Consider the following 14,586-nt stretch of genomic DNA (forward strand, 5'->3'; position numbering starts at 1 on the left):
ACATAAACGTTGGAATCATACTGTTTTTAAACCGTATTTGATACAAATCATAATAAAATGTTCAAATATTTCCATTTCTCAAGAGTGGTACTATAGGGTTTTTTTTTTTTTAAAAAAATCAGAATAACCACATGATTTTAAAAACATGAAATTTAGAAGCTGGGTGTGGAGATCATCTCTTTAATCCCACCCAGCACTTGAGGCAGAGGGAGGGGGCAGGATCTCTGTGGTTTTGACACTGCTAGCCTGGTCCACAGAGGGTTTCAGGGCAGTCAAACACCGCCAAATGCCTCCCCCACCCCAATAAGAATAGTTTCAAACTTGTGAAAACAAAAATGGTACAAAAATTCCACTATATCCTTCCCTCAGTTTTCCTAGATGATGACATTTTATAATCATGATATGATCATAACCGGATTGGAGTCACCTCTATTCCAGTCCCGGATTAGATCTTTTTCAGGTTTCTACATTTGTTTCCCCCTCTGGTGGACACCTAGAATCTCACACTCTTAATGGGTCACTTTTTTTTTTTTTTTTAAACTGGCCAGTTATTTGATAGACTTTCATTGCGGGTTTGTCTGCCTTCATCACGGCGTTCGGATTTTGAGCAGGAAGACTTCAGAGCGGAAGCTGTGCCTCAGTAGTTACCACACCAGCAGATGTTTTGAAGGCAATTTTAGGTTATCTGACTCAGGGGTTGTCTGCCAGGTGTAGTGAGTGAAAAATTGTTTCTTTTCCTTTTTGAACTGTTGAGGGCACATGATCCTCCTCCTACCCACAGTAAACCCAGCACTGTGAATCTCTCTTGAGTGTGATAGTTATCACTGTGGAGCTCACTAAACCATGAACCATCCCCATCTTTCTGATGTTGAATTTTAGTCTGAATATACAATTGTGTGTGTATGTATACATGTATATATTTTTGAACAGTGATCCTGGGGATTGAACCTAGGGTCTCCTTTATGCTGAACTAACATTCTACCAGTTGCCTATAATCCCCAGTCCCTAAATGCAAGATAATAGTTTAAAGGAAAATACTTGGTTGATATTCCCCCACTTCACACAAGACAGAAACGTGCATTTTGGGAGCTACACGTCTGCGGAATGAGTGCCTAAAGTGTAATTCGAAAAGCCAATGAGTGACAGCTGCACTGTGAGAGCACCGTTAGTCCGGGTAAGATCCTGCTTCTCTAAGTCCCAATTTACTCCTTTTAAAATTACTTCCTTCTTCCCACAAAATGGGTAAACGTAAAAAAAGAAATAAATAAAATAAAAAACAGAATAGAACAGGTTAAAAACAATTTCATGTTTTCAATATATTGCTGGTTGCTGACATTTTCAAAAACTGGTCGTTTAAATTGACAGTACACCTGACTCATGCGACGGTGGTTCCCTTTTAGTCTCAGTGTTTGCAGAAAGGATTTACTGGGGCTTGGAACGAGTGACGAGTGAGCATTTGAATGCACTGCAAGAGAAGTAGACTTCTTGTGGGCAAGATGTATATATATACACAAAAATGCATATATATATATATGCATATATATATGCATTTTTGTAAGTCTCATTTGAAGATGAGGTTACCCTGCACACATTTTCAGCCTTTGTCATTGAACACGGGGAGCTGGGTTGCCGCGAAGCCAGTACTTGTTTCAAAAGCATTCGAGTGAATGTTCAGAAGTATTAGAGTGTTTTTGTTTAGATCATTGACCTGTCTGAACATCTGCCCGACACCTAGGACGCTCCTGCCCCCCAGATTCGCAAACCAACGTATTAGAATGAAATGTAGTCTGATGTCACTTCGGGATGAGGGCGTGGGAGCAGAGAAGCGAGCTGCTTGACCTTGGAGGTTTCCCAGAAGTGTTTAGCCTCCATTTAGATGGCACAGCTGGCCTCTTAGGCAGCTCAGATGGGCATCCAGGGCTGGGCAGCCCATCCGGCTCCTTGTCAGTCGGCTCCAGGTCCTTCCAGGCCCCTCCAGCAATTTCACCTACTCGGTTCCCGGCCTGGTCAGCTGTCTTGCTGGCTCCTCACTCATTCTGAGGTCCGTGGCTCTTTCCCCTCCCACAAACCTCCTGTTTAGAAAGCAGCTCACAAGATCCAGCAAGAGAACTCGGCCAGTCCCCAAAGAGGACAGTGCAGATAATTGATTGAATGGAGATATCATTGCTCTTCCCCTTCTCTGCAGCCTAGACAGCCCCCTACGTTTTCTTGAGTTTAAAGACAGAAGGGACGGTGTGCTCTTTGGGAAACGCATTAAGTCCAGTAATTCTCCCAAGCAGTCATCCCCAGCAGGGAGCAGAAGGCAGTTTGATAGTCAGGCTGGGGTTGGAGAAAGGGGGATGGGAGCGAAGAAGGGATTACAGTCCGTTAGAACGTAACGTTCTCCTGTCTGGAAACGGAAGCGAAGGCTGACTCCAACCATCTGCCGCCTCCGCGCCCGCGGCGGCCGGCGGGGAGCGCGCTGGGCCGGCGGAGGCTGGGGCCCGCCACGGCCCGCGGCAAAGTTTGGCGCTGCGGCGCGCGCCGCTCGGGAGGAGGGCGGGACCGGGAGAGCATCCCTCCAGCCCGGGCCGGGGAGGCGCGCCCCGGCTCCGGCCTATGGCGAGGCGGACGGCGGGAGGCTCCCGCCCTGGAGGCCGCCCCGCGGGCTTTTTAAAGAGGTCCCTGAGGACCACGCTCCGGGATCCGCGGGAGGAGCGGGGGACTCGGGGCCGGGAGGAAGTGCGGTGGGCTCGAGGGGATGGGACGCGGCGGGGAGGCAGGGGGATGAGACCCTAATAGCTTGGGTAGCCGCGCTTAGCCCTTGAGGCGGGAGGCCAGGCTCCGGGAAGAGCGCGCTCACCCGAGGATGGAAACTGCAGCGCCCCGCCCCGGGGAGAGTCGGCACCGGGGAGCAGGCGCTGTGGGTGAGTGCCATCTTTCACTTTCTTGGCCCTAACTTAGCCTCCCAAGGGGCTTCCCGAGGAAGGCGCCGTTTGTAATACCCGATCGGGACCAAGAAACGACGTGAGGTTCTACAACCTAGTTTCAGATTCGAACTGTCTGAAATCGATATCCTGGAGGTGCCTAAGTTGCCTCAGAAGGAGTGAGCGGGGGTGGCCTGGCAAGTTCGGGATTCAGAAAGATTGCACACTCCCCGTTACGGTTTTCCTAAAGGGTTTCCCCCTTCTTACGTCAATCTGTTTCCAAAGGAGAATGTCATGCGGGCGCTGGCCGGCGACTTGCAGCAGCAGCGGAGTGAAGGTTCCCCCAAGGTGAGTGTTCGGGACTTGCCCTTCTCTCTTCGTTCCGATCGTGAGCAGCCTAATTCTGGCCAAGGGAAGCATTTGCAGGGGAGGACAGAAAACAGAATTAAACGCGTGGGTGTGTCAGGCAGGCAGTGCACCGCTAGCTGGCTGTTAGGACTGTCAACAGCTGCTAGCTGCACTCCCCTCTGCTACACTCAGAAGCACGCCGCCGAGACGGGGAAAGACACGCTTACCTGATCTTATCCTACGGATAACTATGTGCGCTCACAACAGCTGCTAAAAACTGTACTACTAGAATACTATACTGATACTGTGTTTCTGCCCTGGAAAAGCCCCGATCCCGGCTTGTTTTTACTATCTAACGTGTATTTCCCTGCGTGAGTATCTGGGCACCAAGTGCGTGCGTGGTGCCTGTGGAGTCCAGAAGAAGGCTTCCGATCTTCTGAGGCTGGAGTTTCAGACGGTGGTGGGCTGCCCGTGGGTGCCGAGAACCCAACCCGGGTGCTCTGAAGAGCAGCCTGTGCTTGGAACCGCTGAACTTTGTCTCTCGCCCCTGAGCTTTCTTTAACAGATGAAAAAGCTAAAGGCTCAGGAGATTCCCAGCTCTCTCACCATTCACCACGCCTCTCTTTACGTCAAGCAGCTCATTCTTTTAAACTTAGATTCTTAGTTCAAATTTCACCATTTGAACATTTTTTTTCCAGAAAATTTATACATTCTTTTCTACATTCAAGCAGGGGCATTCAAAATTGAATATAAAGCTAAACTTTAAAAATGCAATGACTAATATCACTTATAATGGGAGGGAAATGACATTTAAAAGCCCTTATAAAGCCTTTATATTAAAGCCCTTTAAACATTTTAATACTGATTTACCATTACCATTAAACATTTAATACTGATATACCATGCATGCTTCTTCAGTTATGATCCCTGCCCAAATTATTTTTTTAATCTCTAGATATTTTACTGCCTAATTCAATTGAACTTCTGTTAATTCATTTTTACTATGATAATGTCTTTATTTAAACTTTAAATTTGGAAAACCTAAGTATGAGAATTCAGAGTTCTTAGCCAGACACTTAATCCCAGCACTCAGGAGGCAGAGGCAGATGGATCTCTGAGTTCGAGGCCAGCCTGGTCTACAGAGCCAGTTTCAGGGCAGTCAGGAGTACACAGAAAAACCCTCTCTCAAAACAACTGACCAACCAGCCACCCGCCCTCCCCCAAAAGAATTAAAAATTCTTATTTTTTTCCCATGTGTATAGCTCGGAAATACAAACTTTATTTCCTATAGTTTAGGAGAACTGAAACAAGGTTTCTTTATAAATTCTCTTCAGTGTAACTATTAAGATGGAGTTCTGGGTTGGCAGGAAGGTTCAGCTGGGGAAGGCACTCGCTGCTCCTCCTATGCACCAGAGTTTGATCCCCAGAATTCACTTGGTGGAAGGAGAGAACTGATGCCCTAAAGTTATTATCCCTTGCTCTTTGCATCCATGCCACCCCACTCGAGCAGCTCTGCAGCTGTGTTTAATGTTACAAATGTAGCCTCGGTGACGTCACGGGCTGTGAAAATGAGCAGTGGCCGGAATCAGGCAGGCAGTGTATTGTTTGCTGGCTGCATTGGGTCAGGTCAGCAGCCACAGCTACTCTGCCACTTGCTTCTGGATCAATTCTTCCCGCTAATGGAGTGCCCTGCTTATCTGTGTGTGACAGGTTGGCAGTGTATTGTTAGCTGGTTGTGACTACAAATGGCACCAGCTAACATACAACTGCTATCCTATTGCACACACAATCAACACAGAACGCTATTAATTTATAATCCATGCATGTGCTTTGCCATGAAGAAGGGCACTATTTATGATAACAGTTACTGTTGTTCTTGGGTGACTCAGTTATAGTGGACAGATTTTATAGTACTGAAAATTTAAAATAATATTCTTGGAGTCCTGGCTTGACATTATGAAAAAAGTTATGTTTTAAACATAAGACTTAGAACATAATGGAAAGCCTCGTGTGTTTGCCCAAGTTTTCAACTAAATTTTTGATATTCTTTTGAGGCCTTCAGTTTCATAATACAGCAGTAGAGTAGGTTTCTATGACCTTGTGTACACAAATGGAGGATTTGGGCTAATGTTCAAAGTGAGCCATGGGCTAAACATTTTCATTTGGGATATTTTGGGTATGGGGGTGGGGTGGGCTGAATTGTTTGGGAGACTTAACTCAGTCTCTTGTTTTGTCTAAAACACTGTATAATTGAAAGAACATGAAATCTAGTTTATGAAGAGAGAAGAACTGACCACAGATATTATTTAAAATACTTCCTAATTCTGTGGGAGGCCAATTGATTGGTGGACCAGAGTCAGAGGGTCACACGGTGGCCTCAGGAGTATATTTGCAGCAAATCACTAGCATCACTTTGGTAGACTGGCCTATTAGTGACATCTTATATAAGATAAAAGAGACCACAGTCTCTTACTTAGTGGGCCAAAGCTTGCAGGTGAAATAATTTTGTGTTTACTATTTTATTTAAATATATTGCTTGGAATAGGTTAAAGATATACTATTAATTGAGTTCTATCTATTTCTGTTGTTAATCAGTAGTCTATTATTAGGGTCTTTGTATCTGAGACTAGTGTCTAAGCAAGTATTGTTTTCATTCCTTTTTAAAGAATTTATCCCTTTAGAATTTCACACATGTATGTCTTGATCATATTCACCCCAAACCTTCCTTCCCACTCCCCCGGGCTCTTCCCTACTACCTCCCCTTCTACCGCTATGGCTCCTTTTTAAAAAACAGCACACTGAGTCCAGTTAGAGCTGTCTGCATCCAGGCAAGTGTGGGCCTACCCACCTGAGCAGTAGCCCTCTACTACCCTGCTCCTCCCATTGTTGGCCAGTAGCTCCTCAGCTGGGTGGAGCCTCCTGAGCCTTGCCCCCATCCACGCCTGACTGTTGGCTGGTTTCATCTTGTGTATCTGTGGTGAGTTCATGAGTGTAATGACCTCACAGATCCAGTTCTCTGTCAGTTTGTCAGCACTCTTCCTTATCCTCTGGCTTACATTATATTCTGCCCCCCTTTCTCTGATATAAATGTCCCATTTAGGAATGAGTGTTCAGCAGTCACTTATTTTTACCACTTTGGCCTATCATGTTTTCATCTTTTTTTTAAAGTTAAATTTCAGCATGTTTTTTTTTTCTTTAGCTAATGACCTGTCAATAAAAACAAAATCTACTAAATTTAAAAGGCTTCTCTCTCTGTGTGTGTTATGTTTAAATTAAAGAACATGGCATAAAACAACATTGTATATAAACATATATATATTTTGGAGTGCTAGGGATGTAAGCTAGGGCCTTGTATAAACACACCCAAGCACATATATTTAAAGCAGTTCTTTAGTTCTGTGTTACTGAGATGACGAGAAAGGAGGGAAAGAATGGAGTGAAAGCAAAAGGAGAAAAATGAAGATATACCTAAGAAGGAAAAGGCCAGGTATGGCAGACTCCATGTAATCCCTGGCACACAGGAGGTCGAGGAGTTAAGGGCGGCCTTAGCTCCATAATGAAGTATCTGAGGTCAATCTGGGTTTCAAAACAAAACAAAACCAAGTACAAAGAAATAAAGAAAGAAAAAAGGTGAAATACGACTAAATGGAATGTTTCTGTGGGGTCGGAGTGAAGGGGAGGGTTCTATACACAAGGGAAGTGAAGGAACCAGGAGAGGAGCTGGAGGTGGAGGCATGTCATGCTGACTCTGCCAGTGGGAAAGCTGCTGTGTTGCCAGCTGGGGCTGGACCCTGCCTCCTAGCTACCCCATGCAGCTTCCGGACTCCTTGCTCCTAGCAGCTCTTTATCTCTCTCAAGGATAACACCCTAGCAGTGTCTGGGAGGAAGAAATTCATTTGTAGGCAAAACAATAGAATTTCACTGCAAGTCAGTCTGAGGACTAACTATGGACAGGGTGTCCCTTTGCCAGTTCCATCCAGACAGGCCATTTTTCTTTCAAAGAAACAGTTGTAGCATGTTTTGTTCAAGGGTCACTTAGCATTTCAGCTCGGGTAAATCAGACTTTGTCCTGGAACTCACTCCTGAGACTAGAGACTAGGGTGGTCTTGAACTCATGGAGATCCACCTGCCTCTGCCTGACAAGTTCTGGGATTAAAGGTGTGCACCACCACTGCCTGGCTTTATAAGTAAACACGGTTAATATTTGAAAAGAAAAGAGGATATAGTTTTTGGTTTCCTTCCTGGGTTCTTTCCTCCTTCTCCTCTTTCCCTTTCCTCCCTCCCTTCTGCCTTCCCTCTTTCCCTCTTTCCCCTCTTTCCCCCCCTACCCTTTTCCTTTCCTCCTTTTATTCTTATTTCTTTTTACTGGCTTTTTTTTTTTCCTACTTGATGTTAACTGTAGACAGTGCTGTTAGGCCAACAGACGTTCACTGTGATTTGGCACTTTCCATCATCTGGAAACTGCATACACGGCCATATTTGCCTGCACCCTGTCAAAAAACTGTGCTGACAACAAGAAAAAGGGCTTATTTGGTACATTTCACATGCAGACTTTTTCTTGGGAAGCCTAACGCCATTGTTATAAATTCTACTTGTAAGGATTTTAGTTTGCTGGTTTCTCACGATCTTCAGCTGAATGTGAGAAGCAAAGATTGAAATTTCAGAGAATATGCAAGCTAAGTACTAAGCCATTATTGGTAGATTGCTACTGGTCCCGTGGCAACATTTAGACTATGAAACTGTACATCTGCAAGTCAGGACTCTTCTTCCAGGGAGCCTGTTGTTAAATAGGTACCAGACACCAACTATATAGTAAAACTGTTCATATAAAAATAATACATAAATATAAAATGTATATATACATAACATGTATCTACACATGTATACATGCGGACATACATGTATATATGCATATATACATGTTATAGATGCACTATAAGTGTTATGATTAAGAGGTTCAGCTTTCATGAGAAATTCCTATTTCAGTCCCAATGTTTTCTGCTGCTGCGCCTGCCATGAATAGATCAGGAGGGATTTGTATGGAGTATTCCTGTCTACCCTCCAAACGAAACTGAAACTTTAGTTGATGAATTAGTTAACTGCAGCCGTAATCCCTTTGCTTCGCTAAGAAGATGACAGCTAACTACCCTTTTACCTAATGCCCACATCCTGCCGCGGTGGTCTGCGTCTGGAAGGCAGTGCTCGGGTTAAGGGAGGAGTGTGACCCCTGAGTCTTGAGTGGCCGCACCCTAGCAATCTGCTCTTCTCCATTTTCAGGACCTGGCAACCGAGTGTTAGGGGACTCCGAATGGACCTTGAGTTTCTGTCAAGGCCATTCATAGGACACGCTTTCAGAGCCTCAGCCGCCTGCCCTGTCTTCCGGGGTGCGGGGGCTATTGTTGAGGTTATGAGTTGTTGAAGTTACGGGTTGGTTAAAGCACCCAGGCCTGGGGATGCTCTTTCTCTGGCCTTGGAGAGAAGTGGTGACTTGAGGACATCGGAATTGCATGGAACAACACAGCCAAGGCCACTCTGTTCAGCTTTGTAATCATCTATCCACAATGCTGCTGGCCCACAGTTCCGCTCACGTGCCTGGTGTGAGCATGCGCAGACCCCGCTGGCAGTGCTCGGGTGCTCCGGCAAGTCTCGAATCAGGAAATAGGGCAAAAGTGCTTGGGGAGCAACACTTGGAGGGGCGGGTCCTGCTTGAAATTGTACTTAAACGCTGAGAATGTGGGTTGTTAATCGGCTGTTGGGTAAAATTATGAAAGGCTGGTAGACTTCAGTGGCTTTTGTTTCACTGACAACAATCTGGGTTAGTTCTGTTTGCTTCCTGGTGAGTATGCCATTTGACAGAATCAGGAGGGCCTTTTTGTTCCCTCGGACCTCCACTTTACAGGTAAGGGGACTGACGTGCCAGAAGTCATGGAGCTGGTGAGGCGTCCCCAGGATGACTGGCACACGAATCTGGCAGCCCCAAGGCTGTTCCTTATAGACTTGCCAGCTGTAGTGAACACTGCACTTCCACGTGGGCCAGAGCGCTCCCTAAACACATGGGTAGCCGTGTGCTTGCAAAGACACCGCGAAGCAGGAGGTGCCACGGGGGATGTTTCGGTTCTCTGAGAATGTTAGCATAGATTGTGTGGTGGCATTACTGAACTCAGCACACTCCACTCACTAACTCACCCCAAAGATACCGTCACTTGTCTTCATTGGTTCTAACCAGAGTCAATCACAGGCTGCTTACACTGGGTCGTCCTCCTTTGGCTGTGTTCCCCCACACAAATATCCGCCCCATCTGCCATGCAGTTCTCCTATGGGATAGTAACTAACCTTCACCAATTGGGTAGGTTACTTTGTTAGCTACAAGACTGACAGCACATAATGATCATGGCTTGGGGAAAAAAGCTGCAAATATCTCTGCAAAAAGGCACAGGAGTTAGAATTAGAGGACTAACATGATTGCAGTGACTCCCTCTGCATTGGAGTTTTGACTTGTCTGAAGGTAGTGTTTATGGTTTTGAGTATTAGAACGACACAATTGAATTCTCCCCAATTGGCTAACTTAGTCGATAAGCAGCCCAAAACTGACCTGTAAGAAATCACGTGAGATGATCATAACTCATGTCCTTTTCCTATGCTTGGCGGTTTTTACTCAAAATTAAAGACTAACCTCAACGCTAATATGCTACTTGTGTAATTTAAATTGATCCTAGAAGAATCACATGAAGGGGCTGAAAACAATGTTTTCAAATCATTTAGAAGTGACAATTTGGCCAGATTCAATAAAACACTAAAACCTATAGTAAAGAAGCACCAAATAAAAACCTGGATGTAAAACAAATACATCCAATGATTTGAAAGTCTGCACTTTACCAGGTATGGCAGGCACACACCTTTAATCCCAGCACTCAGGAGGCAGAGGTAGGTGGATCTCTTGAGTTCCAGGACAGCCTGGTCTACAGAGTGAGCTCCAGGACAGCCAGGGCTACAACAGAGAAACCCTGTCTCAGAAAATAAAACAAAAAACCAAAAGCAAACAATAACAACAAAACAAAATTAAAAAAACAAAATAAAGAACACAAAAAAGCCTGAAAAAAAATGCACTCTGTTTTGCAACATTCATTTTATATTTTATTACACCTGCGTAGCCACTTACATTTAGTTAGTTACTCCAAAAATATCACCCACCCAGTGTTCTTCATCCCACACTGTGACTTTGGGCATTGGTTTTCCCATAAGGTTAACCCTAGAGAAAGTTAAGTTAGACAACAGGATACTGAAGTGTCTTGGTGACTGAGCAGTCTAGATTTTTCCTTCTGGTCAGATGAAGTAATATACTTAATGATTCTTTGCTAAAACCCTCTCTTCTTTCTTCCCTCTTTGGGTAACATTTCTATCTTGAGGACAGCCATTACAACTGAGTAGTAAAAGGAATGGCCTTAAAAATCTTTAGTACCATATTGGTCAGAATCTAAAAGGAGGCTGAGTCCTCCAGAGTCATTCCCCTGTCCTACTGTACTGAACCTACTCCGCAGTGTCCTCATAGATCCTCTTTCTTTTTGAGAATGATTTGCCCAATCATTTTTGATATATGAGGTCTGATGGCTTCAAAGGGTTCTTCTGGCCTCCAGAACTTCACAACTTGTCCCTCAGGGTTGACCAGATACTTCCAAAAGTTCCACATTGGCTCCTTCTTGGAAGAATCTAAAACATTCAGAATATATTTTCATGAGCATCATTTTATTCTTTGTTGAGATTTTCAGTTTTATTAATATCTGCATAAATTACTATTAAAATCACGTTATAGGACTGTTATTAAGAACAAAACAAAAGACCTCCACAAGAGCAGGGAGCAAGGCTGCTGTAACCAGACTTCAATATACTTGACTTCATAGGTGGCTGCCCTGACCTAGAGTCAGATCATGAAACAAAGCTCCATATTGTAGATTTGTGGATCTAAACACATTTTCTTTCTTTCTTTTCTTTTTTTTTTGTATGCTATGTAGTCTAAGCTGTACTTGAACCCCATGACTCTTCTGACTCAGTCTCTTGGATGCTAGGACTAAAGGGTGAGGGGTACTAGGTCCAGCAAGACCTGACAACTTTAACATTTAGTTCTTAATCTTTGCATAGCCCAGGCTGGCCTTAAGTTCACTACGTGGCTCAGGCTAACTCTAAACTCACTATGTAGCCAAAGCTAACCTTGAACTCTTGATCCTCCAATTTCCACCTTCCCAGTACTGGGATTACAGGTGTTTGCCACCATGTCAGGCTGTTCTCAACATTTTAAAATATAAAATATTCTTGGTAATATAAAATATAAAATATTCTTGGTAATAGAAATGTATGAATTGAGTTTTAATGTTTCAAATATTATGTATTGTATAGCTGAAAATGGCAAGGGGGTTGAAAAGACCACTTAATTTGCTTAATTTACATAACAAGTGTGGGTTTTTCATTTTTATATAATAATCCAGATCTATGTCCCTAATACTGATGACTAAGAGAAAAAGATAGAGTAACTAGGGGTTGGAGAGATAGCTCATTGTATAAGAGTGTGTACCGCTCTTGCAGAGGACCTGGTTTCATCCCCAGCATCCACAGGGGGCTCACAACCATTTGTGACTGCAGTTTCAGGTGATCGGATGCTTTCTTCTGGCCTCCCTGTGCAAAAGGAACACATGTGCAAAAACATGCACACAGGCAAAATGCTCATATACGTAAAAAATAAAAGTATCCCTTAAAAAAGAGACAGCAACTAAAACTGGAATCATCAAGTCCTTACTTGGTGTGTAGTCAAGTGTGTTCGGGGAGTTCAGTGTTTCTAGAAACCCCCAGAGGTGAGTATTGCTATCTTCAACATTCTATGTATGAGAAGAACGAAGGCCTGGATTCGAGACCGTGTAGCCATCGAGGCAGAGTTGATCCCTTCTTCCAGAATCTGTAGATTTTGCCTCCAGTTTAAGCTCAGTGAAACCTCACACACTGTTTGTTGCCTTTTTGGTCAAGTGAGATGAGTTGGGTTCCACAGTTTTGTTTTTTATTTTCCCTCCAAAAAAGCTTAAGTGCTGTAGTATGTGACAGAGTTCTTGTTCGATTCTGTTTGGATGCTTAGCTCAAGGAAGGGCTTGTGCTCCCCCTTTTCTGTGGAGCCCAGAAATAAAAGCCCCAGAGTTCCTGTTCATTGCTTTTGTGTGCTTTAAATAGATGACTGTGGCTAGCTTAATTACAGAGGAACCCTCACATGACTGACTTCTGAAAATAAATTATTTTGCCTTGAATTTCATCCAAATCCCGGTAAACTGACAGGTAAACCTTGAGGATAATGTCTCAGATAAAAAGGCCATCATAAAACTAAACATAAAGATATATTCAGTTAATGATGCTCTGCCACAGACAGTCATAGGCTCATTGGATGATGGGCTGGTTGAAACACTTAGGGAAAGCTGCTGTGGCCACCCTTCATATAGAGCCTTCAACATGGTTATAGGAAGAAACCCATATCAAAGTAGAATACTTTACCATCTAAGAAGTCAAAACATCAATTTCAGGGATGTATAACTTCTAGAAAGTTGCAAAGGGTGAGGTTCTGGATCTTTAACAGTTTTATCCTAATTTCCCAGTAAAATATTCTAAATGGAATAGGAACTATGGTCCTGATACACCTATATATCTTTCTCCATATCACTTACATATAATGTATGAAACGAGAAGAAATGAACAACATTGAGGCAGAGTGGATATTTACCAACAAGAAATCTAAACGCAGGTTCTGCTTCCGGCCCTAAAATCTTAATCTTGTGGAAGATGGGGAATGTGACTCCGTAGTTTTTTCTTGCAAAATATTCTACCTCCTTGCTGGACCTGGGTTCGGATTCTCCAAACTGATTGCATGGAAAAGCCAGGACGTTGAAGTGATAGGGCCCAAACTCCTTTTGCAGTTCCTTGAGGGTCAAGTAACTGTTGTCCGTGAATCGGCAGTCACTAGCCACGTTTACAACTAGGGAAGCCTCCCGGAAAAAGAAAAAAAAACCCACCGGAAAGAGAAGCAAAAGATTAAAAAAAATCCTTCAAGCAGTTAAACCCCAAACCATTTTGGGAGGGTACAACCTCTGATAGATTCCGTATTTTTAGATCCAACTTTATTGAAAACCATAACCCAGATGCATGGGTGATGAACTCTGACAGAGTTCTAGTTAGATTATGTAACTAACAGGATTGGCGGGTCTCAGCATAGCACTCAGCATCTCCAGAAAACAGCACCAGTTCCGCACAAAAGAGAAGGCAGCTTTGGAGAAAAACAGTAGTTTTATGGATTGAGAAGTTAAAAGTTCTAAGAACTCTGATAACATGTAACGAGATTACTTTGAAAACTACATTCCAACTTAACGGCTGTAGCGAACCCTACTCTACTGTGAGAGTAAGTATCAAAGCCGAGGATCAGCAGAAATAAAAAACCCCAAGACTTACTTTGCCTTTGAACTTTTCCAGAGACACCATCCTTCCTTTGGCATCCTTCACTTCAAAGGAATAGAAGCTGTTGATTCTCGGCTTCAGGAATTTGAATTGCAGGAGAAAAAGCACCACGGTGCACAGAATCATAGACAGCAAAACTGCAAATATCTTTGCTTTGGGCCCGGAACATTTTAGTGGGTACGCGGCGAGAGGCTCCATCTTGGATGATTCCAGCAGTCTCAGCAAGCTGGAATTCAAGGAGGGGCCGAAACTTGAAACCCGCCGAGTTTAAGGAGAACCGGAAGGGCTTACAGTCGCTCTGGCCGCTGACTAACAGGAGGGCCCTTCCCAGAAGAACCAAATGAAGCCAGAAACGTGACAGAATTTCAACATATTTGTAATGTGGCTGCAACGTAACTTTTTTTTTGTTTTGTTTTGTTTTGTTTTTTGGCTAGAAAATTGGTATTGTTTTAGCGGATGCTTAACACGTCCCTGGGCTAAGAAAACGTTTCACCAGCAGGTGGTGCTCTTGTTTTTTGGAAATGGTTTATCAGTCCTGCTGGGCATCCCGTGCTCACTGAGCAACAGATGGGGGGTTGGGGACTGAATAACACCCAGGGATAGTTTGAAGTGTGGATTAATGTGGTCTGTTAATATGACGTGGCACCACAAAGAACTCGAAATTCTATGTATTGACTGTACTATATGGATACGAAGAATGTGTAACAGAGCAACGAACATCCGAAGAGGCCGTTCTACTTACTCTGACTTCATCGAGTGAAGGCAACCAGAGGCTAGGAGAACACAGCAAAAAATAGAAGGCCATAAAGGCGCAACTCTCCTTTTCTATCAGAAACTAGAACAGCTTTCTTTT

At 43.9% G+C, this 14,586-nt stretch overlaps 1 protein-coding gene across 2 annotated transcripts; it reads right to left on the reverse strand.

Moving 5' to 3' along the window:
* Positions 1-10,372: 10,372 nt before the first annotated feature.
* On the reverse strand, positions 10,373-13,950 carry Gpx8 (glutathione peroxidase 8 (putative)). Of its 2 annotated transcripts, XM_055603412.1 has the most exons (3): positions 13,728-13,950; positions 13,006-13,267; positions 10,373-10,961 (listed from the first exon to the last, which is right to left on the reverse strand). In XM_055603412.1, exons 1-3 carry the CDS (start codon positions 13,929-13,931, stop codon positions 10,798-10,800), a joined length of 630 nt encoding a protein of 209 aa, XP_055459387.1. In that variant the 5' UTR covers positions 13,932-13,950; the 3' UTR covers positions 10,373-10,797. The 2 variants fall into 2 exon arrangements, with proteins under 2 accessions (XP_055459387.1, XP_055459388.1); XM_055603413.1 differs by lacking the exon at positions 13,006-13,267 and having other exon boundaries at positions 10,823-10,961.
* Positions 13,951-14,586: the final 636 nt, after the last annotated feature.

The sequence above is a fragment of the Psammomys obesus genome, unplaced genomic scaffold (assembly GCF_907164565.1).
Source record: "Psammomys obesus unplaced genomic scaffold, mPsaObe1.curated_primary_1811, whole genome shotgun sequence".
NCBI lineage: Eukaryota > Metazoa > Chordata > Mammalia > Rodentia > Muridae > Psammomys > Psammomys obesus.

Bases quoted from the DNA above. Each gene is read 5' to 3' on its own strand.
- Gpx8 (XM_055603412.1), bottom strand. From the start codon at position 13,931: ATGGAGCCTCTCGCCGCGTACCCACTAAAATGTTCCGGGCCCAAAGCA. The intron at 13,268-13,727 runs GTAAGTCTTGGG...TTTTTCCGGGAG, and splicing joins TGGAAAAGTTCAAAGGCAAA to GCTTCCCTAGTTGTAAACGT. The intron at 10,962-13,005 runs GTAAATATCCAC...TGAATGTTTTAG, and splicing joins TGCGTTTAGATTTCTTGTTG to ATTCTTCCAAGAAGGAGCCA.